At 40.5% G+C, this 26,138-nt stretch overlaps 1 protein-coding gene across 2 annotated transcripts; it reads left to right on the top strand.

Annotated features, from left to right (window-relative positions):
• Positions 1–1,929: 1,929 nt before the first annotated feature.
• On the top strand, positions 1,930–24,717 carry LOC124131908. 2 transcript variants are annotated; one of them, XM_046495438.2, is made up of 10 exons: positions 1,931–2,164; positions 5,026–5,156; positions 8,350–8,447; positions 9,499–9,717; positions 14,602–14,693; positions 16,904–17,034; positions 18,152–18,243; positions 19,462–19,680; positions 23,542–23,577; positions 24,334–24,716. In XM_046495438.2, exons 1-10 carry the CDS (start codon positions 2,036–2,038, stop codon positions 24,423–24,425), a joined length of 1,239 nt encoding a protein of 412 aa, XP_046351394.2. In that variant the 5' UTR covers positions 1,931–2,035; the 3' UTR covers positions 24,426–24,716. The 2 variants fall into 2 exon arrangements, with proteins under 2 accessions (XP_048259324.1, XP_046351394.2); XM_048403367.1 differs by lacking the exon at positions 23,542–23,577 and having other exon boundaries at positions 1,930–2,164; positions 24,334–24,717.
• Positions 24,718–26,138: the final 1,421 nt, after the last annotated feature.

The following is a 26,138-nucleotide window of genomic DNA, read 5'->3' as shown; positions in this document are numbered from 1 at the left end:
GGCTCGGAGTCAGTATACTGCGTCTGAGTTGGGTATTCATGTTCAACGGCGGCATGGTATCTCAGTGGGCTAGCACTAAAATTCGCACGAGTCCCAACTAGTACACACATACACACACACACACACACACACACACACACACACACACACACACACACACACACACACACACACACACACACACACACACACACACACACACACACACACACACACACAATCACACACACAATCACACAATCACACACACAATCACACACACAATCACACAATCACACACACAATCACACAATCACACACACAATCACACACACACACACACTCACTCACTCACTCACTCTCACTCACTCACTCACTCACACACCCTATTTCACCTCATCTGTGGCCGTTTAAGATGCTGTGCCGTGAGAGCGAGTACGCGCCTTCCGTTCTGGAAGGAATCATATTGCCACGCTGTACGCTCGCCCGCCCTCCTCAGCACGCCTCTGATCACCCATATGAGTTTCGTTGCTGTGGAAGACCTTCGAGTAACTGAACAAAGAATCTGATTACCTCTTCCACAATCAATACCAGACAAGGTATTGGACGAAATGACTACATCCGATCCAACAGAAGCATAACGTGTTGCATTGACGTACATATGGTCGATGTTTGATTTCTTTAATATTCACCCTGGGACGTTACGATATGTTATGATATAAAATTGCTCACGTTTGCATTGATCGGACACTGGACAGAACACATACTGTGACTGATTTTTAGAAATTTGGATTCTTATGTAATCAACCTATAGTTTATGTGAGAAAAATGAATTTTTTTTGTTGGATTATGTGCAAACATATGTTCTTACAAACTTTATAAACAATTTCAAATTTCAAGTTTCTGTTCCAAATAATACACCAGGAAATCACGTTTACAACTGTAGGTAAATAAATAGAAGACATCTATGCATGTAATATACAATTTTGAAAGCGGAGTGTATATATTCTGCAGCTGGGAAAGCCTGACTGATTTGCTGTGTTTTGGGTACAGTCTTACACTAGGACATCCAGGTATGAGACTAAGATAGGGCATCATGAGTAGAAAGGCACCAGACTGACTTTTACATGAGCCAGGGGGCACGGGTGGCTCAACTGTCTAAGGCGTTCGAATCGTGGTTCGCCCCGATTATGTTTCTTTGTTTCACTAAAGTAGTAAACGTCTGAGACCTTATTCACTTCGGGCATTCCGCCCTTAGTAAGCGACGTGATTTAACTGCAATACTGTTGCAATTAGCGTTATCCCTCACTGTCTCATTCACTCTATATGTGTCATGTTTCTTTTAGCAGGACGCATTTGGACCTACCTCCCACCCATTCCCAAACAATATACAGAAGTATAAAGTTATTTCTAGTTCATAACACGTTTACCAAATGGCTGTTCCATAACATAAACTGACCGATTAGGCCAAGTTTCATATTGTTGAGGTTAAACAAGGTGGTGAGGTGAGGTGAAATGGGGTTTAACGTCGCGTCCAAGATTTATTGCACTTATATAGCGACGTGCATGTGCGTGTGTGTGTTTGTGTGGCTGCTTGTACTAGTCCGGACTGATGCCGATTTATAGTGCTAGCTAACTGAGATACCATGCCGCAGATTAACATGAATATCCCACTCAGACACAGTATACTGACTCCCGAGCCGAGCCGACCAGTCCTTGTTTTAGCCCCTTAATGCCGAGCGCCAGACAGGGTAACAACAAGTACCATCTTTTAACGTCTTTTGGTATGACGCGGCCGGGGATCGAACCCCGGACCTTCCGCTCTCCGGGCGGACGCTCTACCTCTCGACCACGGAGGCGGTCCTGATTTAACGTTAAACAAACGTGATAAACTTTTAGAAGTGTATCCGAAGTGTAATGTCTAGTTAATGCGCTACAGAAGCCAGAACACACGTTTATTACCCCCTGAATGAGCAATGGGGAACGCCGATCTCTTGTCGAGTTGTATGCAGGTCAGATAGCTTCCATCTGTCAGTAAACGACGTGGTCTGGCAAGATGATATCAAAAGTTACATTTTCTGCCTCTTTGCTGATTTACCTGACCTACGCTTTCATTTCTTCTGCTTTTGGTGATGATTGTCTTGTCGACGGTGTAACAGTGCAGAGAGATTTTGATATCAGCAGGGTAAGTTACAACGTTCAAACTTGCCACGCAGGTGGTACTATTTACACGTTCGCGTCCCTGTCGTAAATGATTCGTACATGTATGTACTCTCTGAGTCAGAATTGTTCAATTTTATTTTAATCTGGATATTCATAAACTTAACATCCACCTCTCTTGCAAATGTGACTGTTTAAGATTTGCATGTTAATTGTTCCAGTTTGCCATGTTTGACCCCGAGTAGTGTGCATCAAGTCATGTTAACTCAAACCACGGTGCCCGTAGGCTGAAGGAGCTAGGCGACTAAGAAGCTACACATTGTCGTTAGGCCGAGATATTTGTCTGCGATTTTAAAGATTAAGGAACAGTAGGAATATACTACGCCTCACTGTGTGAACTTTACTTATAAATCATTCATTTATAACTTGGTTCTATGGTTAATCGTGTCATAATCTGATTTATGTTCTGTTAGCAAAGTGCGACGCTACTGAACATGACTTGTCTGACGTGCTTTGGAGACTGACACTGTCGAATGATACCATACCGTGTTAAGAACGTATTGTGGAGCTGCATTTCATTGAATTATATATCCCCAAAAGAACTATTTGCCCCAATCAGTAGACATCTTTCATTAAGGGTTAAACTAATGGTTTTAGTCAGTAATATTGGCAGCTGGAAGCAGTTACAAAGAAATGTATACGGCAGCTACATCCTCCTTAGCTACAGAAAGGCAGCACGACCATTAATGCACCGTAAACCGTGTCTGCGATGAAATAGAATACATACGTGGACGTTTATGCGATGACACGAGCAGGAAATCATGGCCCTTACCCGCCTGGTAATGGGACAGATAAGACGTAGGAAGTTGCTTTGCTACGTCGCATACGAGTATGTAATGTAAATTGATATTTATGTACCTAACGTGATCCGCTAGGCCCGAGCTGTCTTTGCTTGCCGTAAGAGGCAGTCTATCAATCTATATTTTGCTTTCAAACACTGCAACAGACATTGCTATAAACTCTTCAATATACCAACTATTAGTTTCCCCAAAAATGTTATAAGTTATTATTATTAGATGCAAGTTATGGTAAAGTTAATTGGGTATCAAAAATGAAGATGTTATTGTATAACATGGGGTTTGGGTATATATGGGAACGACGGTTTATTGGTAGCATAGATTATTTCATTTCCGAGTTTATGTCTAGGGCACAAAATATGTGCCTACAGGAATGGCATGCTTCACTATCGTTAGGGTCAAAAACTTATTCCTATTCTGCATTTAATAACGTATTTTGACGTAGAACCATATATTGGTTGTGTTAATATTAAGAAATTCCGTATTGCGTTGGTTCAATGTAGGTGTAACTCACACCAACTGAATATAGAAACGGGTAGATATACGAATAAGCCTAGAAGCCTCAGACTTTGTGAGGGGGCACGGGTGGCCCAGTCGTCTAAGGCGCCGCGATTCGCTGTGCAGAGTTGCGTCCCACGCCAGAAACCTATGATTGTGGGTTCGAATCCCGGTTCGCCCCGATTATGTTTCAAGGTTTGTCAGCACCATACCCGTGCTCCTGGGTTTCACCGAAGTGGTTAACGTCTGAGACCTGCATCACTTCGGGCTTTCCTCGAACATTGAGCTGACACGCCGTGATATAACTGGAATACTGTTAAAAGCGGCGTTAAACCAAACTCACCCACTCACTCAGACTTTGTGAAAAGTGTTCCTGTGGATACATAGAAAACGAGTACCGTTTCCTATTGATATGTACAGCCTATGACAACCTACGTAAAATGTATATTCCTGATGAATGTTTTACATATGCATCCCTGTATATATTTAACACATTATTGTCTTTCACCAATCCTATTATAATAATAAACATTTCAATGTTTATCTTTCATACTAGTCATCTTCGCTCTTGCAGACAAACGGCTGTAATTGCTGTCACAATGTAATATGGGACGATGGCCTACATGCACCTGAATAAAGTGAATTGTGGCAAACAAATGAATGGTGTTCAGGCTCAGTGACGAATTGGTTGATTGCATGTCACGAATTGGTTGATTGCATATCACGAATTGGTTGATTGCATGTCACGAATTGTTTGATTTCATATCACGAATTGGTTGATTGCATGTCACGAATTGGTTGATTGCATATCACGAATTGGTTGATTGCATATCACGAATTGGTTGATTGCATGTCACGAATTGGTTGATTGCATGTCACGAATTGGTTGATTTCATATCACGAATTGGTTGATTGCATGTCACGAATTGGTTGATTGCATATCACGAATTGGTTGATTGCATATCACAAATTGGCTGATTTCATATCACGAATTGGTTGATTGCATGTCACGAATTGGTTGATTTCAAATCACGAATTGGTTGATTGCATATCACGAATTGGTTGATTGCATGTCACGAATTGGTTGATTTCATATCACGAATTGGTTGATTGCATATCACGAATTGGTTGATTGCATGTCACGAATTGTTTGATTTCATATCACGAATTGGTTGATTGCATGTCACGAATTGAGTGATTGCATATCACGAATTGGTTGATTGCATATCACGAATTGGTTGATTGCATGTCACGAATAGGTTGATTGCATGTCACCGAAACACGAAGGTGTAGGATGTTGCTCTGGTAGAGGATGATTTGACTGATTCAATGTTGTACCTGTCGCCGTGATAAAGATGGAATATGATGAAGAAACGCATGATCTCGGGTTTAGCATCGTTCATGCTGTTGTAGAGATGTTTTACTTAAGTGGTATGGAGAAGTAAATATGTTTTGTTGTGGACAGTGTTTTTTCTATATAAGTATTTATCATTTGCCCACCATTTATCCTTGCTGTTTGATGTGCATTCAGTATCTGGGTAAATGGTACGAGTACCGCTGGCATACGCGAGAGTTCTATCCCCCCGAGGAGAGGTTCAAGGACTACTACCACTACTACGTCCAGACGGCAGATGGAAACATCACCAATTACGTCAGTGGGCGGTAAGACGGTCAGAGTCAAATATAATCCCATCTACGGTTTATTTCAGTTAAAAATCTTTTGATAAAAGCTTGAAAGTAAATGAGAACGGTTTAACGACGCTTTGGGTGATATTCCAGTAATATCACATCGGGGAACACTTACGTGGGATTTAGATGCGCAGATGGAGGATGTTGCATTTGTCGAGTCCAAAGGACATCATTAGAAAAGGACTATTACTATTATGTACAGATTAATATAAAAAATGCAGCAAAGAGGGTTTGGGTGATCCTGCCCCCTCTACACGCAGCTCAGACAGCGAATAGGTCTTCTCCCAGGAAGCGCTGCCTAGTCAAACCCACTCAGAACATTTCGGAGAATGTGAAGACTCCCCAACACTGCAGCCTTCTGCATTACCCAGATTGTCAGAACGGATGTATTGCTGGTAGCAAACTCTGGTACTCTCCCAATGTCAGTCAACAGATTGGGAGGTACTAATCCTAAGGCACCGAGAACAATGGGGAGTCGGACAACATGGTACTTGGGATGAACGCGTGACATTTCGAAAGCGAGGTCCGCATATTTGCCATGTTTTTCCTGAATCTTGTCAATCACCTTGAAAAACTGAGTCTGGGCCGATTTGATCTGGCACGTCGCTTGGTTGACAATTATTTCTGTACCGTCCAACAGTACCTGAATTTAACAGGCCAATTTGACTTCTATCTTTGATGATGTGGACCATACGCTTGTTTGTTTATATTACGCTAGGAACGTGGTGCATGTGGCCGGTACATGTGGTGCATATGTAGACACAACCTGACCCTCTCGACAGCCAGACTCTGGTTCGGATACAAAGAGTGTATACACCTCCACACAGTAGAACATCTGCTGTAGCTATCTACTTTTAATATTTACAGCTCGAAAAGACACCGAGTGTGTTGTTAACATTGAGAGACTCACTTTTCTCCATGGAAAGTGAAGAGTGAGTTATTTAAAGCCCACCCCTCCCCCTTTTCACAGTTCTTCAGTTTGTAACGGTATGTCGGCTAAATGTGGAATGAAAACCAAAGGAGGTCGAATTAGTAGACGATAACCGCTTTGGTGAAACGAGCACAGATATGTTGCTAACAAACCAAGGATCAAAAGTATGGTGAGGCTGATCCATGGTCATCGGATCGTGGTACGACAAAGGGGCGCAATAATGCAAATTAAATTGTGGTGTCTCGGACTCATGGGTCACCCAGGTCCCGACATCTGTTTTCAAGCTTGTACCTACTAGCTCTGTATGTTCCACAGGGCTGTGTAGAGAGTATATTTCAATGTGGCAATAGGGGAGTGTTTACGATGCATATTGAGTGAGTGGGTATGGTTTTACGCCGCGTTTAGCAATATTCCAGCAATATCACGGCGGGGGGACACCAGAAATAGGCTTCACACATTGTACCCATGTCGGGAATCGAACCCGGGTCTTCAGCGTGACGAGCGAACGCTTTAACGACTAGGCTACCCGACCGCCCCCGATGCATATTGAAGTCATACATATAAAATACTAAACTCGCTCCCGTGTAATATCAATTTTTTAAAACGAGTAATTGTTCTGGTATCTGACGAGCAAAATTGAGTCATATACAAGAACTATTCAGAGTTTCATAAAGTTTACAATCACGTCACAATACCTTATGACGTAATTTGTGGAATGCACGATCCACCGGCGAAACAATGCCATGGGACGTCAGCCTAGCAACAGAGCTGCTGGGGTCATCAAGCGTGCATAAGCTCCTCTCAGTGATTTATCATATCTACACGCGGTATGGTTGAATAAGCCAAGGGATGTTCGGAGTTTTTCAATATTCGTTAGTGAAACTTATAATCCAAAACTGGCTCCCATCGGAGATATAGGTGAGATCAAGCGATGTCTACATTGTAGATATAGCTGCAATGAAATTGCATCACAATGCTTTGGTCACCATTGTGACGTCATTGTTACCATGACGTCACAATCAAATGACATCACTAATGGCTCTGCTACTGAAGCTGTTAGCAGTACTTTGTACACTTAAGACACTGCCTATTACTGTCTACAAACTGAAAAAGTTGGACAAATGATGTTGGATGATAAATAAAATCTCACCCTCATATCTTTTGATATCAAATATATCAACACTCGTTGATAAAAGCGGATAAGGTTTTTTCCACTTATATCAATTCATGTTGATATATTTGATATCAAAAGACACTCGGGTGAGATTAATCTCTTTTTGTTCTCGCAGTACATAAGCACGCGCTATGGCATTACACAATGTGTAATACAGCTGTATGTTCATTAAACAGGTGATCTCTTCACGAGTAATAAAACATGCATGTGTGTAATGTAAATTATAACCATTTAAAATCTTACCAAGAACAATAGTACCAGCATAAAACATACTTGCAATATTCAAGCTATATGACGGGGGCATGCAAATAATCGAATCTGGGCCCGCTTGCACAAAGCGATCTTAGTGCTAAGATGATCTTAACTCCCATACTTTAACATAGGCATGGGTACAATGCGTGAAGCCCATTTCTGGTGTCCCCCGCCGTGATATTGCTGGAATATTGCTAAAAGCGGCGTAAAACCATATTCACTCACTCACTCACTCACTCACTCACTCACTCACTTTAACATAGGATTACAATAGTCTTAGCGCTAAGATCGGTTTGTGCAAGTGGGCCCTGGACCAAAACGTCTTTAGAAGTCAAGGAGCAAATCTTCAAAAAAATAAACACCGGTACACTTTAAATCTTCAAAGAGTCATAGAGAAGTTTTGAAATATATGCTTTTAAGAATTAAATATATGTTAAAAAAACGTTACCTCAATTTATTTTGGATTTGAGGATACAGGCGTCCGTGTAAACACGTGAAGCGTTATTCCAACCGTGCAGGAGAATAAAGGTTATGTTTTGGTGCTTGTTTTCCTATATTAGTGGACATAAAGTTTTGGCTGCAAAGAACAATTGCAACTCAAGAAATCCTGGGCCCACTTGCACAAAACGATCTTAGTGCTAAGCCTTGTAAGCCTATGTTAATGTATGGGAGTAAAGATCATCTTAGCGCTAAGATCGCTTTGTGCAAGTGGGCCCTGAAATCGCCTTGTGAGTTCTGTTTGTGTAACAGTGAATACCAAATATATTACGTTGTTATAATTATATTAACACCTAATTATCCTTACCCAGCGATCCTACACGAGTAGACGGGAAATGTTTCTTCTATCACATGCACCTGGTGCCAACAGACACGCCTGGAAAGTTCTTCTGGAGGAAGAAAAACGGAGGTACGTATCAAACCCTCATAGACTAAATTATCATTCTTCACTTAAAAAGAGAGCGCCGTTTTCAAAACACAGTAGGTTTATCTCCATTCTACCCTGACAACAACAACGGTTGAGTGGGAGTTGTTTATCGTACAATAAAACACTGCAGGGAGAAAAACCACTTGATTACATCTTGCTGATATGGCTATATGCAGCTCAGCCATATATGTTCCCAATAGGAGGTTTCCAAAAGTTGGCAGGGCAATGAATGGGTCTTCAGCAATCCATGCTTGCTGTAAAAGGCGACTATGCTTGTCGTAAGAATGATTCGAACCTCCACCCTGCTACATGTGTCAAGGTAGGGGAAAGAGTGATTCTCTCCATAAGCTTTTTGTCTGTGGATCGTTACTAGCCTTATAGGGTTAATACATTCAAATTTTTTAAGACCCGTGAAGATTGGTCTTCAGCAACACATACTTGCCGTAAAAGGCGACTATGCTTGTCGTAAAAGGCGACTAACGGGATCGGGTGGTCAGGCTCGCTGACGTGATTGATGCATGCCATCGTATCCCAGTTGCGTGGATCGATGCTCATGATGTCAATCACTGGATTGTCTGTTCCGGATTATTTACAGACTGTCGCCACATAGCTGGAATATTGCGGCGTTTAACAACAAACAAAAAATAATTCCAGAATATATATATTGTGTTTAATATCCCCAAAATAATCAACTACTTTCGATTTTTGTTGAAATTTCACCTCATGATTTAATTCAAAAACACACATTAACTCCTTGAAAAAGACAGTGGCCATTCTGCAGGTCTTTGGAGGCTGGCATTTAATTACCTTTTAGTGACGCTTTGTTCACTATTCCTCTCGCACTTCTTCGTCCTCAATTCACCATTACAAGAAGGTGAACACTTTTTAGTGTGATGTGTTATTTGATGTGTGAGTTTGAAGATTCATTTGCATCTACCTGGGGGCTTAAATTCGTTCTGACGTCTTCCCAACTGTACACTTTATGGACCATGAAAGAATCACAACGTAATTGACGTGATCCTTGTATCTTCAGAGCAGTACCCCTACTGGGTATTGGAGACTGACTACAACCGGTACGCCTTCGTCTACGGCTGCTACAACATCTCGGTGAGCGGCACATGCACTGCAGCTCGTGGTTGGATATGGAGCCGTACTCCGACCATTCCTCGAGTGATAAGTGAGAGATCGCCTTGGTTCTACAACCGGACTTGTCTGTCGTCCTCAACCTTCCTGGAAACCCTTCAAACAGCAGGTAGGAAGGGGCGTCCTTTCTTCTCCTTATAAACATCTAAACCTCAGCTTGGGGCACTATCGTGTGATGTTTTGAACACATAAACTTGCATATGCACATATGGTCAAGGGCGTTGAGAATCCCCGTATACAGTGGAAACCCGCTTATCCGGACCCCAGATATCCGGAAACCTCACGGACCGGACGATATTAACGTGAAACAGGAAATTCAATTCAAATGGTAAACCATTAGTCCAGTGACGTTTTATCGCAAATTTCACAGTTTTATTGACCAAGTTTGTTATTGCGTGTTCATTTACCTGAATTCGCTGAATAGATACGATGTAGTTTTTGACAGCGCCAGAGACCATCGGTATATGGTCTCTGACAGCGCATAATACTCGAAAGATCTTATGAATTGCATAAACAGCGTTTTTTGTCTCCGTAGAATTTTGGTCGAAGAGGTAACTCTGGTCATATATCCGAAAACTCGTTTATCTGTCTCGGACAGTTGCTCATTGACCCGTGAAGATCCGGATTGTCTGGTCTAGACTCGATTATTTACAGACCGCCGTCATATAGCTGGAATTTTGCTGAGTGCGGCGTTAATCAACAAACCAACCTTTGCAAACGTTGAGTGATGTACGAATGGTATCCTATGGTATCAGAGGAATGAATTAAGTCTTTGGTCCATGATGAAGTCTGTGCATAATATTTATGCCCGTGACATGTGGTTCATATCGGTTAACCACGCAGATTGATCATGACAGGATTGTTTCTGCTGTGCATCATCAAACGTCTAACGGGACGATAGAAATCTGAGTCTTGTTTTATTACAACGATAACAATAAAATGGATGCTGCCAGTAAAACCTGTGGCCATGCAATGCTCGCTTGCTTCCAAGAACAACATCTTTTTCATTTGCCATCTCCAAAAAACTTTGAAGTCCAAGCGCTACCTTAACAAACTTTTTGCCTTGGTTTGTTTTTATTTGACTGGAGACTTTACCTCCCGCATCGTCGGTGATCGAGTAGTCGTTTGAGCATCCTTAGTAGGATTGGAAACCGTTAATACCACTCTAAATCGTTTATTTTCGCTAGGCCGGATCACATGAGTTGTTCCAAAACACATGAAGGCAGTCGTATAGGCTTATAACTCCCTTGGCGTCGGGAGATAGTATATTAATTCAAACCACAGTTTAACATTTTAAGGCGGCTGACTTAAGGCTCGCGAAAATAATTAGGTTTCAGTAAACATGCCTCAACCGGTATCGGACCGAAGATAGGTAAATACACTGCCTGGCAAAAGAAAGTATACACTTGAACATTGGATTCGACCAAAAGATTACAACCGTTATCAAAACGTTACTCGGGACAAACAGTCGCCGAAACACTGCAAACTAAGGTCCAAAACACCAGAATGATACCCGTATCACATACAGCACAGTCGGATAACCAATTCTTGTTTGTTTTATTTTTAGCCACCATCAAACATGGGTGTATACTTTCTTTGCCCGACAGTTTAGAGTATATAGTGAAACCTCGGGCAACATCGCTCAAAATGGAATCGTTCGAATTTACTAATTTCCAGAAGAACGAATCATTGCTCTTTGTATATACATTGTCAGAGCCTTCCGCCAAACATGTCTGCCAGCTTTAAGAGGTCCGCAATACGAGGTGTTACTGTTTATTTAAAACAAAACTATTGTTGAATTTTTTTTCAAAGTTTTTTATTCACTTCGAGGGTGGTCACATGGCTAGATAAACATCTTTGGTAGACAATAAACATTTGTGGTTTAGGCGTCAGGTGTTGGCAAAAGATATATATTCTTGGAATAATTCTAAATGTACATAGGTATTATCGACCTTAGGTATATGTATAGTGCAAAGGATGTACCAGACAGTTGTTCGAATAGTATTGATCAATATAGCAAAGATCTAAAGATTTAAAGATCAATACATTCGTAAGAAATATCTCCATTTCCTTTCAAACAGATTCAATTTCTGCTTCTTCTGGCAATTATTTTTTCAACAGCAAATGCCTCTTTCAGCGTGGCCAAGAAACACTGTAATTCAAGTTGTTTGTTTTTCATACTGGATTAATAAATATGTCTTTTTGGCTAAAATTAGGACATGGTTTAAAAGTTTGTCACATGATACTGAACCAATAAAAACTGATATTTCATCTTGGATTATTGGATGATCATAAATTTGTTCCATATACACTTTGCCAACATTTTCTAACTTGTACACAATTAAAAAATACAGGTTGTAAATTTTCTTTACGAGATTGACAAAAGTAACAAATATCAACAACTAATTATATTTTTAGTAATTATTCTTGGTATAAATTGCTCCATGCAAAAATCTATATTGAAAATCTAACAGTTTTACATGTTTGGTACAATGTCTAAATATACAAAAAGCTTTGTTCCATCGAATAGTCTGTTCTAATATATCTTCCTATTTTCTATAGATTATAAAGGATATGTGTTACATGAAGAAAAAAACATAAAAAATTCTTTCACCTATTGGATGGTTTCAGTAATGATTTTAAAGGGTTACTTAGGTCTTGATTATAAAGATATTTAGTTGGTATATCAGACATTTGTCTCCTCAGATTATGAGGGATATTAAATATAATTTTTTTGTAATCTAAAAAGGTACCCTTAATATCATATACATTTTTAAACACTCTAACGACATAATTCCATATTCATTACATATATCTTTAATTCTATGGATACCTTTTTTATACCAACCTTTAATAATCAATTTTCATCGTTACATTTATGGTTATGCCACAGCGGTTGTGAAAATGAATCATAATATTCATCACTAATTACAAAACATTTATAGTTTTTAACCCGAGCTGTCAACACATCTTTCCAAAAAGGATTTTCAATGTTGAAATAGTCTTTAACATTAGCACCAAGTTGAAGAATATCTATCAGATGGAAATTGCTTTTGCTTTTGTTGAATTTTATCACAAGATGTGCTGCGTTCATGGACGTCCTGGTTATTGGAAAAAAACCACGCGGTTTTGTTTCGACGACGTTGTGTTTGAAACATCTAATAGGGAACGTGAACATTACTCCCTTGGTTTAATGGGACAGTGTAGAGTGTAGGACAAGATCAAGAAATAAAGTTATCTTATCTAAAAATAAATATCTACAAAATAAAAAAATAAAATCCGAGTGAAGCCCAGAACAATGCCTTGTTTCAAGATCTAGATTTGCCAAATCATTGTGGACACGTTTCTTAATGTATCCTCTTGGCTCAGAAGACAAAGGGCAGTGTGTCGTGTATATTTCTGTATGGTACTAGTAGACCGCTTCAGAGAGTGTTGACAATACATAAAGAAGCCATACAACATGCATGTATACATTAAAGGATTAATAATAATGATTTTGCATCAAAATGTGAATATGAAATGTAGAGTATGCCATGAATTTAATGAGACTGTCCAACACATTGTCAGTGGATGCCCAGCTTTGGCACAGGCACAGATCTTAAGCGACATGATGGCGTGGCTCGATCATTTTATTACCGTGTTCGCCATGTGGTTTTGACACAGAAGTCCATCCATGGCACGACCCGGAATATTTAGAGGGCATCATGGAAAATGATAAATACAAAATCCTTTGGAATAGGCCCGTATACAGCCTCAGATATATACAGGCCAACAAACCTGATCTTGTCCTTATTGGTAAATCCAATGTAATCAATTATGTTATTGTATTTTCTGTCCCTTTTGACACTAATGTGATTGACAAGATCCAGGAAAAGCGTGGCAAATATGCAGACCTCGCTTTCGAAATGTCACGCGTGCAAGGGCCCTGAGCTGATGATCAGCCAAACCAGCCTGACTATGCCAGCAACACACACACACTCTTTGCTGTATTTTTTATTTTAATCTGTAAGTACTACTACTACTACTACTACTACTACTACTACTACTACTACTACTACTATGTCCAATATAATGCCCCAAATTTTATTCACCAAGTGGCTGCTCACAGCGCTAAACTATTATTACCCCGGTCTATAGATCAGTGTGCACTCGATTTTCATTCTGAGCTCCCTGGGGAGTATACAACCAAACCAGCCTGTGAGGCGCTAGAAGGTTAACAGACACCATCTCATCCTACCGGGTACCCTTTCACTGCCGGCTGACCAGTGGCACATTTCCATTTTGTACGTTGTGTATACATAGAATGAACCACTCAGTTATTATTGTGGACATGATCAGCCTCGTTCTGTTATCAAAATAATTAAAAGCGACAAAACCTTCTAAAAATCATAAGAAATTTCTGTTAAAAGCAGAGTCCATTTAACATAAGTAACTATATAACCTAATTTGCCTATTTGCGGTACTCAACATACATGTACATGTACGGTGCCAAACGTCTCGGGCGGAGAAATTCGCTGCGCGGAGTTGCGTCCCTTAGGCGAGCCAGAATCCTACGTCGTCGATTCGAGACCCTGACTCTCCCTGATTATGATCTAATGTTTGTTTCGATAAAGTGTTAAACCTTTATCTCTTTCCTCCCACATTAATCCGACACGCAATGAATTACGTACACTCTGTTCAGAGCGGCGTTAAGCTCAACGCCTTCACTCACTTATATATCATTGATTTATGTTATACATAACAATTTTGTTACAAACGGAGGCCCAGATATCCCTGTCCCCCAAGTCGCTTAAATTCGCCGTGCAGAGTTGGGTCCCTTTAGCGGGCCAGAAACCAATGATCGTGGGTTCGAGTCCCGGTTCTCCTTGACTATGTTTCAGTTTGTCAGCACCATGCCAATGAAAGTGGTTTCGCCAAAATGGTAAACATCTAAGACCCGCATCACTTGCGTGAAGCTGGCACGCCATGATATATCTGACTTGATATTATTCAGAGTGCAACATCCCGGCGCAGTACAGCGTTAACACTGGCCAGAACTGCCACGTGTCCGACATCCCTGTACAAGAAGACTTCGACATACAAAAGGTGGGTAAAACTCACACTCCGGTGCTGTGATACCTTAGCAATACGCCAATGCCACAAGCTTATTTGCATATCATGTAGCCTGACGTTTCTCCTGTTTCTAAATAGAAGCGACAAACCCTTTTCCATACTCCTGATGACAGCAGGGTCGATTGTACGATTCCGACTATATCATGAACATGTGTTTATGAACCACTATCAAATAGTGATGGCACCAGGTGTTACCGAAAAGGGGAGCGTATCCTGCCCTATCGGTTGCACCTGTCACAAACACATGCAAAGGCAAGTCAACTGTTTACCTGTAAACAGAACACATAAGTCAAAATAGGGAATTGCATCGGACATCATTTCTGTCACTGATACGTCTACCACATGTCTACCATAAACCGGTTTGAAAGCTTTACTGAGGCCTTGAATGTTGTCGTATGACGATAGTAGAAATCGTGGCAGAAAGAGCTTGCTCGATTGAGCCTCAAACGTTGTGAAATGTAGACACTAAAGTCTGGAGCCCCAGGAATAGTGCTAGACATAAAGGGAAAGGGAAAGTTGCATTGGAAAGTTGCAGTCATCCATCTTGTGGAGTGTTTTGTCACTCTTTATGCATAGATCTAAATATTAAACAGATGAGGCGGTCTATCTGGTCTCCTTAATTTTGGTTCAGGCGGGTAAATGAATGGAAGGGAATTGGTTATTTGATGGTTATTGAACGATATCAGATTACTATTTCACGTAATATATTTATCTAAAGGTGTTGACTATCAACAAATGTCCACTCCTCAGTGTGCTAGAGTGAGTACCACTTACAACGCAAGTGAAATCACTGAATAAATTGCCGTTAGTGATGAAGTATATGAATATTCGCCCAATTTTTGCAAGGGTCTGTCAGTAATCGTAGGGATACTTATAACATACATATAATAACAGGCACCATCTCCTCAGTCATCGCAGTAAATTATTGAGGACTTATGTCAGTAATAAAGACGTGTAGGATCAGTGTCGAATGAAATTATGTATATAACAGTGTAACAACACGTACCATCTGTTAACGTCTTTTGGTATGACGCGGGCGGACGCTCTACCGTTGGAGCACTGGAGACCGTAGAGAAGGAATTTGGACAAAATTCATGAGGCCGTTTCCTTACTTATTTCACAAAACTTCACGCGTCATAACGGATCTATACATATGATTACATGTACAGCACGTACGGGGGCATTAACCGTCCATTGTCGAGGACAAATGATGCTACCGTTAGAGTGCTTATTTCAAGATTTGTGCCTATAATATGTATGGTGTTATGCCCCATAATAGATTTAAAACACAAACTTTAAAAGTTAATTTCAAAACTAAGCTTAAACAACCACTTATATATAGTGGTATTTTAGTCAATTCTAGATTTCCGTAAATACAACAAACTACCAACGGTTATTCGTAAATGTTTTTAACAATATCAGTTAATTGCATCAGAATGGATATTCCCTATTTTCAAAACAGAGACATAAACACATGTATGCTATAAAAGTATCGGTAAATCTAAAACGTCGACAACAGAGATTAATCAGTCTCGGTTAACTGTCGAAACAGATTCCATTGAGTGTAAAAGGCAAACTAGTTGTGGGTGGAAATTACGTGAATTGACCAGTGAGAGTCAGTGATGACACCAGGTGTTCGCGAACACCTTTAGTTCATAATACCATAACCCATACGCGCATTAGGTATAACAAAATGACCTGGGTTGTAATCAACATACTTCCGTCTATGATCCTTAGTTTCTCAGCAAAGTGGTAAACGCCAATATGATCTGCGTTCTCTTTACTCCCAGGTGCTGTCGACCGGTGAAGATTCCGGGGTAGAATAGGTCTTCAGGAACCCATGCTTGCCGTAAAAGGTTTCTATTCTTGTCGTAAAAGGCGACTAACGGGATCAGGTGGTCAGGCTCGCTGACTTGGTTGATGCATATCATTGATCCCAATTGCGTGGATCGATGCTCATGATATTAACCACTGGATTGTCTGGTCCAGACTCGATTATTTACAGACCGCCGTCATATAGCTGGAATATTGCTGAATGCGGCGTTAAACAACAAACCAACCAAACCAACCAAACCAACCCACGAGCTGACAAGCTTTGATATAACTGTTGTTCAAAGCAGCCTTAACCACAACACACTCATCCCCATATAGACGTTGTATAATACACTTGGTTCTGATGTTAGTATGCTGGTTCATGGTATGAGATGAGGTGGCTGGCCCAGTCCTACATCCCTGCCACAGAGCTGTTCCAGGACTACCGGCACGTCTTGAGTCCCCGGGGGGACGGGACACTCTCGGCTGTCATCACTGGAAGGTCAGACTCTCGCCTATATCCTAGGTACTCTCAAAGGGAAAGCAATTTCTCTCAATTTCATGAAAATCAACTTAAAGTATCTATTATTCATTGACGCGGGGAATATTGTTTCTAAAGTGTTCGTCAAATAACATTATGCTTTGATGCGGCATCTTGAGTATTCTACGCGTCGAAAGGTTGTGATATTTGTGTGTTTTTGTGAATTGGGGAGTACTCAGCACTGCTCTTGTTTACACTTATCTTAGCTTTAATGGGGGCAAACCACAATTCGCTTGTCTCTTAAGGGTGCATGAGACTTATAATAGTAGGTTCGAATCCAAGATTCCCACTGATTATATTTCTCGGTCTTAGAAACCTCCTCTAGGCCTGCATTACGTCGGGTGTTCCTCCCACATCAAGCTGGAACAACGTTATAGCCGAACTACTGTTAACGAATCCAACTCACTCACTCCGTTTAGCTTCACTTTTAGGAGGAGGCACGGGTGGCCCAGTCGTCTAAGGCGCCGCGATTCGCTATGAAACCTATGATTGTGGGTTCGAATCCCGGTTCGCCCCGATTATGTTTCTAGGTTTGTCAGCACCATACCCGTGCTCGTGGGTTTCACCGAAGTGGTAAACGTCTGAAACCTGCATCACTTCGGGCTTTCACCCACATTAAGCTGACACGCCGTGATATAACTGGAATACTGTTAAAAGCGACGTTAAACACAACTCACTCACTCACTCACTTTTAGGAAACTGGCTGAGTGGATTCGGGGGCCGCAAGTCGTTGTGCGGATTCTTTGCTGGGTGAACGGGTAGACCCTTCACAGTCCCCGTTATCCGCTGAGCAGAATTGGGTCTATTAGGCGGATCGGGGATAATTTGATCGTGGGTTCGAATACCAGATTCGCCATAAGCGCCGTGATATAACTGAACTGCTTGCAATAGTCTAGACTCATGCATTTATAGTGATAGTCCACTAATATACATTCACAGTTTAATATGGATACACACTCAGACACAATATACTGACTCCGAGCTGACCAGACCTTGTTTAAGCCCCTTAATGAACTTTTCTTTTGCATAGAAACAAGAAACATTGAAGAGAATGCTAATCAATAACATTTCATTTCAGGAGCAAAGACGGATGCTTTTATAGAAAGGCGATCTTAGTACCTTCAGCTACTGCAGGGAAACTTACATTGAAAGTGTTGGACGGAAGTGCAGGTAAAGTTTAAAGACGTACCCCCTATTGCAGTCCAGACACACCTTGTTGAATGGTGTTTCATGGTTCACACTATAACGGGGCGGTCGGGTAGCCTGGTGGTTAAAGCGTTCGCTCGTCACGCCGAAGACCCGGGTTCGATTCCCGACATGGGTACAATGTGTGAAGCCCATTTCTGGTGTCCCCCGCTGTGATGTTGCTGGAATATTGCTAAAAGCGGCGTAAAACCATACTCACTCACTCACTCACTCTCACTATAACAGTGTTTTATACAAACCCCAACTCAGCTCTATGGACTTCTAACGACGTCAGGTTCTAATCCTTTTCCGATCCCCATAAATTGGAAATTAATCCGCAAATGTCTGGGCAAAGATGTAATTCTGGAGGACTTCTCGACTCAGTTTTAACATGAAAGCTAGATGAAACACGCATTGAAACACTATTTATCCCTGATGAAGTTTAAATTTGATTTTCTATATTTAGGAAATAAACGACGAGTGGGAAATGCAGTAAAACACTGCACGGAGAATAAACAATGAGGGGCGCTGATCAGAGGGGTTGATCTCCCTGCAGTGTTTTATTGCACGATAAACAACTCCCACTCAACGACCACGAGTCGTTTATTTCTTACATGAGATGTCAACATATTGTGCAGCCTCTTCAAGGATGATGATAAAATTTACAGGCTTAAAAATACTTACCCGTATTTAGATAACGACGACTCCCTCGACAGAATCCGACCTAGGCAATGTCAAACAAGTCCATTTTATGCACAGGTGGGTATTTCCTGTAATTGCTCACAATCCTCGCGTCGTTTACCTGTACCTTTTCTCCCAATACCGATTGTCATATCTCTCTCACTTTTGGATGCGATCGTTCGGCCATCGCGTATATCTACGTTGCCAAGCTACGTCTACGGGGAACAACTTACTAGACCCCTCCCTCTAAAAATCACGTCATTAAGTTGCGAGCGCATGTTCGAATCTCCAGATATGACGTCATGATAGAACAATGTTTCATCGTGAAATTAACCACGCTTCGTTCTTCATTGATCTTTGCGATTTATCGCGTAGCTATCTTATATCTATAGATGCCTGCATGTTGTGCAGTGTTCACGATAGAGGAGCTTGTATGCATGTGTAGTCTCACCGCGCAACATAGAGATCAGTGACGACTTTGTAACCCCACCCTACTCAGCTCGACACGTCTGTCTTTTCCAGATCAGTTCCCATACTGGGTGATTGACACCGACTACACCAACTACGCCGTCATGTATGGGTGTCTTAACGTCACAAGCGACGGTAACTGTGTGGCTGCTCGGTCGACTGTTTGGAGTCGGGGGACCACACTAGCAAGACGGTTCCAGTACAGAGCCAACACCGTGTTGCAGGCGTTATGTCTGAACCCTGCCGCCTTTCTGGATACCTCGCATCACCAAGGTTTGTTTGTTTGTTGTTTAACGCCGCACTCAGCAATATTCCAGTTATATGAAGGCGATCTGTAAATAATCGAGTCTGAACCAGACAATCCAGTCATTGACATAATGAGCATTGATCCACGCAATTGGGATACGATGACATGCATCAACCAAGTCAGCGAGCCTGACCACCCGATCCCGTTAGTCGCCTCTTGCGACAACCCATGCTTGCCGTAGACCTAACCCGGATCTTCACGGGACCATCACCAAGGTAACGCTCCAGCATTTCCCTATCCACATCACTACCCAACATTATTAAAAAAATAAACGACGAGTGAGAGTTGTTTATTGTACAATAAAACACTGCAGGGATAATGAAACACGAGGGGCCCAGACTACCATTAGTTTGATATGGAATGACCTTGCCTTACAATCAAGACTTACAATCAATATTCTTCTGATCTGGTCAAGAAATACCAATTTCTGCCTTAGTCTTGCCTCTATTACTTCGAGAAATGGAGAGCCTAAGCCCCATGATCATGTAATGAAACTTTTCTGGTCAAGAGGTACCATGTTGTCATGTGGTTTGAGGAGTTAAAACTTCTGAAGACGCGCACTCACATCTTTCTGCACAACGGCATCTGAAAGATCATATTACACCACATGACAACCGTGTTTTGGGCAATTTATTTCAAAAATAGTTTCTGCCAAGTTTGTGTATTGGGTTCCACAACATGCTGAAATACTAACCGCAGTATTTACGGTAATACAATTGTTTTCACATTGCTTTCACGATCACCGTCACAAGACATACGTTGCCTTTCCCCCGAAATAAAAGGGTGGAGGATTTTGTTTCTTTGGGACAAAAATAAATCAACTGACAGATGATGAACAAAACATGTCGATCTTCAAGATCTGCTTCTTCTTAAACGCATGTCGACAGTGTTCTTAACGATGTTAGAAGGGAGTTTCTATTCTTACGTCTAAATGTGTAGAGTTCTTTCAAAAATACCCGTATACCTCCAAATGTTTGACGTTCTTGGACCTCTGACCTAGTGCTTAATTATAGAGGTTGTATATACTCTAGCTTCTTTCACTGGCATCGCTTCAAACCATGGCGTACGAAAAGAGAAAACTTAGTTTTAATGATTGTAGCTACATCAGGTGCACACAGTAGCGGCTGAGGGATGAGGAGACAGGTTGGCACTAAACATTTACTTTCGGGCCCTTTGTCTGGTTAATGGAAACAAACAGATATGCAACAGAATGGATTTGATGACCATCTGTAGGTTCCGATGTGCTCTCTTTCAAACGTGTCTAACTCGATAGAGCTGGGAGCGAGTTGTCAGAATCAAAACAAGGCTATTCTTTGTCATCATCTGCTCATAGCTGCTAATACAGTGGAATTATAGACTTCGGAAGGAAAAACATCTGTGCATGTGTTCCCGCTGTAGTGGTGAGTGGTTGAACATGGTAGGTTAAACGCTCTTTGAACAATATTTCAGGTTTACCAAGGGTGTCAGCTTAATGTGGGAGGAGAGTACACAGTAAGAACTGTTGCCACTGATAGGGCAGTACATGGTTACACCTTTTCGCAAACACCTGGGGTCCTCGTTCATTTTCAGTGATCCATTCATATAATTTTCATCGCTATATCGTCGGGTAATCTTGGTTTGGCGTTTTCTATATACAGTAAACTACGGTTATAACGAACACGCTCATAACGAATTAACGGATATAACGAACTTGCTTTTTTGGTCCCGACTCCTTGCTGGCGTTACGCTGTATATGTGCTTATAACGAACTACGGTTATAACGAACTAAAATTAGTATTCCCTTTGAGTTCGTTATAACCGTAGTTCTTTAAGATGATACTGATTTACCTTTGAGTTTATATTCATTTAATACCATACGTTTGTTGTTAAGCCTTGGATTTTTACATTAGAATGTTGTCATCTTTCAGGTGTTGTATTTCTTACAAGCTACAAAATGCTACATTATTGTTTGTAAAAATATTTCTGGGAGCTGTCTTGTTGCATAATTGTCCTTTAACTTTTTAATCAAAACAACAGGTCTTATATTATATACTGCCATGACATGATGAATGCTTGATTCTGATTGGTTAAAAGAGGTACCTTTTTGGTACGGAAACCCCTTTCAAATATATTAAGCCTTTTCACAAAAAACGTGCCTAAGAATACATAGATAGCCTACATATCGATTCATAGAAAATGGCTGCTGATCGATCATCCCCATATGAACTGTAAAACATATCTATATTTCCTCTAATACACGCTGGGTCTCTAATACCAGCCAGGTCTCTAATACACGCCGATTCAAGGGCTCTTGCGAAATTAATATACGGCGTAGCGTCAAATAGAGGAAATACGGTAGTTTGATATCGGATGTTTGGGGCGTTCTAGGCCGCAACCCTGACTGCTTGGATGATGACATTAAAAGATTTAACGAAGGCATATCTTTTGCATACAAATGAAATGTTTATGTAACTGTTAGAGAAATGTTCTATGGTGACCAGAATCGGAACAATTAAAGCTATTTCCTCATTGAAACAACCGACAATGAAAGTAGAAATAACATTTAAAAAATTGTTTGAAAAAACTTTATTCATGACAACATGTTGTTTACAAACCTTTTTCTGATCGATATTCGTTGCCATCTCCGTTAACTACCACCGTTAGAATTTGGCAGGAGGGGATTTGAAAGTCCATCAGAAAACACTGCCCTTCGAAAGTGCACGAAAACAATGTCCCAACTGAAGTGACAGCTTATCAAACTTGATGAAATTCATTTCAGAACACGCACAATTAAGAAAATCATACACGATCCACTATTTCTGGGACACAAATGTCTAAGTTGTGTCACTATTTGGCTTTGGATCCGTGAAATCTTGAAATTAACACATGCAGATTCCTCGTTTCAAAATATCCGGCTCGACTACAGCCTAAAAAGCGGCTGTTCAGTCATACTCAGTCACATTGGTAATCATATGGATGTACCAGCAGGCTCGATCAATCCCAGATAATCTACCTGTTAATGTTGAACCACATCATAGATCGGGCTTGTCATCTTGCTTCTTTCTATAACTCGTTACGGAGAATGTAAACAAAAGATTATCAGCCATTGACAGCTGTGAGGTGTGAGTAACCGTGATGTAGGTCAAGTTCTGCCACATCCAAGTTCGGGGTGGAGAGGCATTTATTTTGATTTTAATATTGTATACTGGGGGTATTTGCTAACTAACTAATAACACTTACACATGTTAAATGTATAATAGAATGTTAATTCATAAAGTTTGCTGTAGAAATATATTCGTTTAGCATTTTAAAAGCTTTTTCTATTACCCGTCGCCCCTACAATAGAAATGATGGCATGTTCGATTTCCAAGAAATGACCTCTCGCACAAAATTCCGAGAAATGACACTCAGTCCACAGTATACAACAGTGTTCAACAGATTGGTAGAAATTAAAACATCTCTCTTTGGACTAAATTTGGAGTGTTATTTGTCAACTTCTTTTGAAAAACTATGTGTTTTGAACACTTATTGTGAACTACTCACGACTATGGTGTTTTTAATCTTGAACTTTAGTAATAATTGTTACATATATACTACCTGTGACCACTTTTCGGAATGTTCTAAGAGTGCGGACCTGTGCACCTGTGTTATTACGCTTTGCAAGAGAGCGACCTTTTCAAAGCGTTGTTGCTGTCATGGTAGAATGGTGATAAACCTACTGTGTTTTGAAATTTTATGTAGTCCCACTGTAGAATTGATAACTCTTTATTCTAATTTTGAACCGAGCGCTTTAACATGAAATTTGATATTTCAAACCACTCTCTAGTCTTAGAACTCGTTCATTTCAGCTTGTCCAGAGTGCAAGGATGACTCATGTTTCTACAGTAAGTAACTTACATTTATGTTAAAATTACAACGTGTGGGATATGTGTTTAGTGGCATATGCATGCTTTAAGGGTGATTAACATGGATATTGGCTAAACATATACCAAACTGGCTGCTTAGCGTGGATAGCACGAGCAAAAGTCATGTACCTGAAAATATACTAATCAGTCGTATTCTTGCCAACTTGGTGTGTTTAGCGTAACCTAATGGTATCTGCGATGCTTACTCTATCAAGCATCGGTTTGCCTGTCCCTGGTCATATTAGACGTTGTAATCCAACGTGACGAGTTGCACTATTGGTGAATAGGGCCTAAAACCCAATTCCACATCCGTTCACTCGTACTGATTTCGCTGGAATGCAGGATAATTCAATGACGGGCCCACGATCAAATACCGATTAAGCTGGGGACTGGGTTTAAACAGTTTGATCCGTCTGATTGTGTATCTCTGAACATAAATAGCATCAGTCGCTGCTGATGCTGTCAATCAACAGTTTGCTTGTGCCGACTTGCGGTTACCTATAAGTTAAGTACTTAAAAGGGTCGGCCATTCATTGTATTGATTTAGCATTACATTTCTTAAAATTCTCAAGTTATGATTCGAAAATATTGTTCGTATAAAATGCGTAGATAACAACATTAAATTAAGAAAATAATAAAATTACATTTTGTTTAGAATTTCGATACTGGCAACAATTGACTTTTTTACAGAGATTCCAGATTCCATTATAAATATATTTGCTAATTTTTTTTCAGAAACCAATGGGGAGTCTAGACACAGAGATAGCTCCATTCTGTTGTTGCTCGTCATTCTTCTGGCTGGAGCCTTCTTCACCAATATACTCTAATACACGTATGATGTCATGCTTTAGGCATTGTGGCTGATCAGTGAATTTAGAAAGTAACGTCCATGTCCATAACCCTTCCCAGATATACTCAGAATAATAGGAATGATGATGACAAGCCTAGACCCATAACAGGATGATTCTGTTGTGTCCAACTGATAATGTTTAATATGTATGTATGTCTTATAAAGTAACGCCTCGTTAAACCAAACTCCATTAAGGGACTTATTATTTCAGGGGTGGGGCCCGTGAGATTAGAGAGAGAGAGAGAGAGAGGGGGGGATTAAATGCACTGTTTTACTTTTTTTTAAAGTACAGTGTAATGAACATTACTTAGGCACTGGTCATATATATAAAATAGGGGGTGTGGGATGGGGTGTTGTATGTAATGTTGCATAAAATAAGAGGGTCGGCAAAATATGATACAGTCCTTAGACCAATCCCACTTGTCATATACGTACCTTTTTACCGTTTCAATAGAACTGTAAATAAAATATAAACATGGACACAGTATTCCCGAGGTTGCATTTGTTTTATAAAGATATTTGTAACATAAAAAACCATGAGAAAAAAGACGATGACCATGTGATTTTTCATGGGTTAATGGAATAAAACATCAACTGTTAACCGTTACATGCATGTTAAATTCCCTTCTAAAAATAAATTTTGTTATTTACTTCGCTAGTTATCTAAGATCTTCCGTCTAGCAATACAATTATAGAATATGTTTTTTTTGTACAAACATTTTTTCAAAACATATTTATATGCGATCATACCTGAAGGAACATGTTCGTACAGTCCTCTGGAAATCGTTAAATCCTATTAAATCTCAGCCTGTACACCCGAAACTATTTCTAGCCAGCCTTCCTTTGTCGGCATGTAGGCGACTTATAATGGCTCTTGTGGCCGGCCTACTGTGCTATAATAAATCCCGAGAATCAAGTATGTCGGTGATTACCAATAATTGGTATTGCAAATAGAACAGCTACGCCTAACTGAATTGTAGAACACCCAACAGCTGCCAGAAATGATTGTTGCTGCTGGGACTATGCCCAATTTGCCTCCTAATATATATCTGTGAGGCTGAATAACAAAATAGACAAAAGGCACTATTAATTACGAGCATACTAAATTCAGCCTCTTGGGGCTACAACAAGACAAGGCACGCAACCTTCTGGGACGCTCCATCAATTTGGGCACTATTACCACAATGATCTGGTCAAGCCTTTCATAGCCATTCGCGAGTGCGGACCTTATTTGTCGAATACTTGCACTCAAGATTGGGTTCACTTTTCTCATAACCTCCAGTTATGTTTCGCGAACTGTAATATGGAAAGCTCAGAATAGACATCTGAATAAGTCCTCATCCTTGGGGAGAACGCCGGTTTCACATCAGGGAAGACAAATATATACAGTGATATATTTACAGGGGTCTGTCCCACGATGTCACACGCGTTCAACTACATGTGCATGCATGCAAAATTGTGAAATATATATATTTTTTACTTGTACTACATGACATATCGGGATCCGCCATTTTATTTTAGAGAACGAGGAGATAATGTAAATATTTCAAGACTCGAATATTCACGCAATGTAGCTTAAATATTGCTGAGATTAACAGCACACTATTATACCTTAAATTTAGTTGAAAGTCCCCCATAGAAGTAAGTCGCAACTATGATGTACTTCTTAGTCAGACCGCCTCCGTGGTCA

The sequence above is a fragment of the Haliotis rufescens genome, unplaced genomic scaffold, assembly GCF_023055435.1.
Source record: "Haliotis rufescens isolate VD_foot unplaced genomic scaffold, xgHalRufe1.0.p SCAF_3, whole genome shotgun sequence".
Taxonomy (NCBI): domain Eukaryota; kingdom Metazoa; phylum Mollusca; class Gastropoda; order Lepetellida; family Haliotidae; genus Haliotis; species Haliotis rufescens.
Note: the sequence above shows the minus strand (reverse complement) of the source record. Positions and strands in the feature narration are given on the sequence as shown.

Bases quoted from the DNA above. Each gene is read 5' to 3' on its own strand.
- LOC124131908 (XM_046495438.2), top strand. From the start codon at position 2,036: ATGATATCAAAAGTTACATTTTCTGCCTCTTTGCTGATTTACCTGACC. The intron at 9,718-14,601 runs GTAGGAAGGGGC...GATATTATTCAG, and splicing joins GGAAACCCTTCAAACAGCAG to AGTGCAACATCCCGGCGCAG. The intron at 17,035-18,151 runs GTCAGACTCTCG...ATTTCATTTCAG, and splicing joins TCGGCTGTCATCACTGGAAG to GAGCAAAGACGGATGCTTTT.